The sequence below is a fragment of the Austrofundulus limnaeus genome, unplaced genomic scaffold, assembly GCF_001266775.1.
Source record: "Austrofundulus limnaeus strain Quisiro unplaced genomic scaffold, Austrofundulus_limnaeus-1.0 Scaffold978, whole genome shotgun sequence".
Lineage (NCBI taxonomy): Eukaryota > Metazoa > Chordata > Actinopteri > Cyprinodontiformes > Rivulidae > Austrofundulus > Austrofundulus limnaeus.
The window spans coordinates 112,840-113,959 of NW_013953380.1; the positions used below are offsets into that span (position 1 = coordinate 112,840).

At 40.4% G+C, this 1,120-nt stretch overlaps 1 protein-coding gene across 2 annotated transcripts in view; it reads right to left on the reverse strand.

Annotated features, from left to right (window-relative positions):
* p2rx3b (purinergic receptor P2X, ligand-gated ion channel, 3b) overlaps nt 1-1,120 on the reverse strand; it is a 38,255-nt gene that overhangs the window by 32,975 nt on the left and 4,160 nt on the right. For both annotated transcript variants that reach the window (XM_014029958.1, XM_014029957.1), the window contains exons 2-3: nt 344-479; nt 203-274 (exon numbers count right to left, since the gene is read on the reverse strand). In XM_014029958.1, coding sequence (XP_013885412.1) covers nt 203-274; nt 344-479 — 208 coding nt within the window. The remainder of the gene's footprint in view (nt 1-202; nt 275-343; nt 480-1,120) is intronic.

Genomic DNA, 1,120 nt, shown 5'->3' on the forward strand with positions numbered 1-1,120 from the left:
TTAAAATAGTCTATTAGCAGTGGTAAATCCTAAAGGAATGTGTTGCTCAGCTTATTTAGTCAACCTGACCACACAACAGAAAAAACAAACAAACAGGTTATTTTATCTATTACCTGGAAGTAAACAATGACAGTTTAAAAATGATTGGACTGTTTGAGTCTAATGGAGTAAAGCAACAGAAGTGACARTATTAGGAGCTGACCTCAGGACATGTTCTTTGGACTTGGTTCTCTGTGGTAATCATCTTAGTGATGATGCAGAAGACRGACCCTCCCTGCAGAAAGTGCATGTCACTGTCAATCCATCATTCTATTGCCTTGGTCCACTCATCTGTCCATCATACCTGTGTAGGAGTGACGTAGTCTGCAACATCCATGACCCGGTTGTTGTACACTCCAAAACCTTTCACTTTGGTCATAACTGAAGACTCGATGGCTGTGTCTCTCACCTGGTAGGCCTTTTCCCAAAGAAACACCCAACTGAAACACAGAAAGTTAGCACCGAGTCAGAACGGCATGTTAGGTCTAAAATACTAACGGTCATGATCTGTGATTTTGTCTTTATTTTCTCAGTGTTTTTTGTTCCCCTGTGTTTCTCAGCTCAGCTGCCTCAGCTCGTTCTGCTGATTACCCTTGTGTTTCTCCCCAGGTGTTTCTCATTTACTCTTAATTTGTTTGCTTTATATTCTGAGTCTTGTCCTCCTGTCTTTGTGGGGCCATTGTGTTTCAGTCCTGTGCTTCGTCTCCCTCGTGCCTGTTCTCCCCAGAGTTTTTGTGAGTATTTGGAGCTACTTCATCAGCTTTTTTGTGTTTTTTCAAAATAAACCTTTTGTTCCATTTTTTTTAGCTCGACTGTGACCTGGGTTTGTCCTGCACCAGTACTTACACTAACATTTAACCCTGTCAGACAAAATAGTGACCATACAATTTATTTTTGTCTATAGGGCTCCTAAAATGTTACTGAGTAACTATTCAATTGTTGTTCAGTAAATCTAAAAAGAATACAGTGTTTGGATTAGATTTAGAATAAGCTATCACATGACCAGAGTTTACTTCCTGGTTGCACACAGTGGGCCTCGTGCAAGAACCGTTCATACGCACAGATTTGTTCTTAAGTTGTG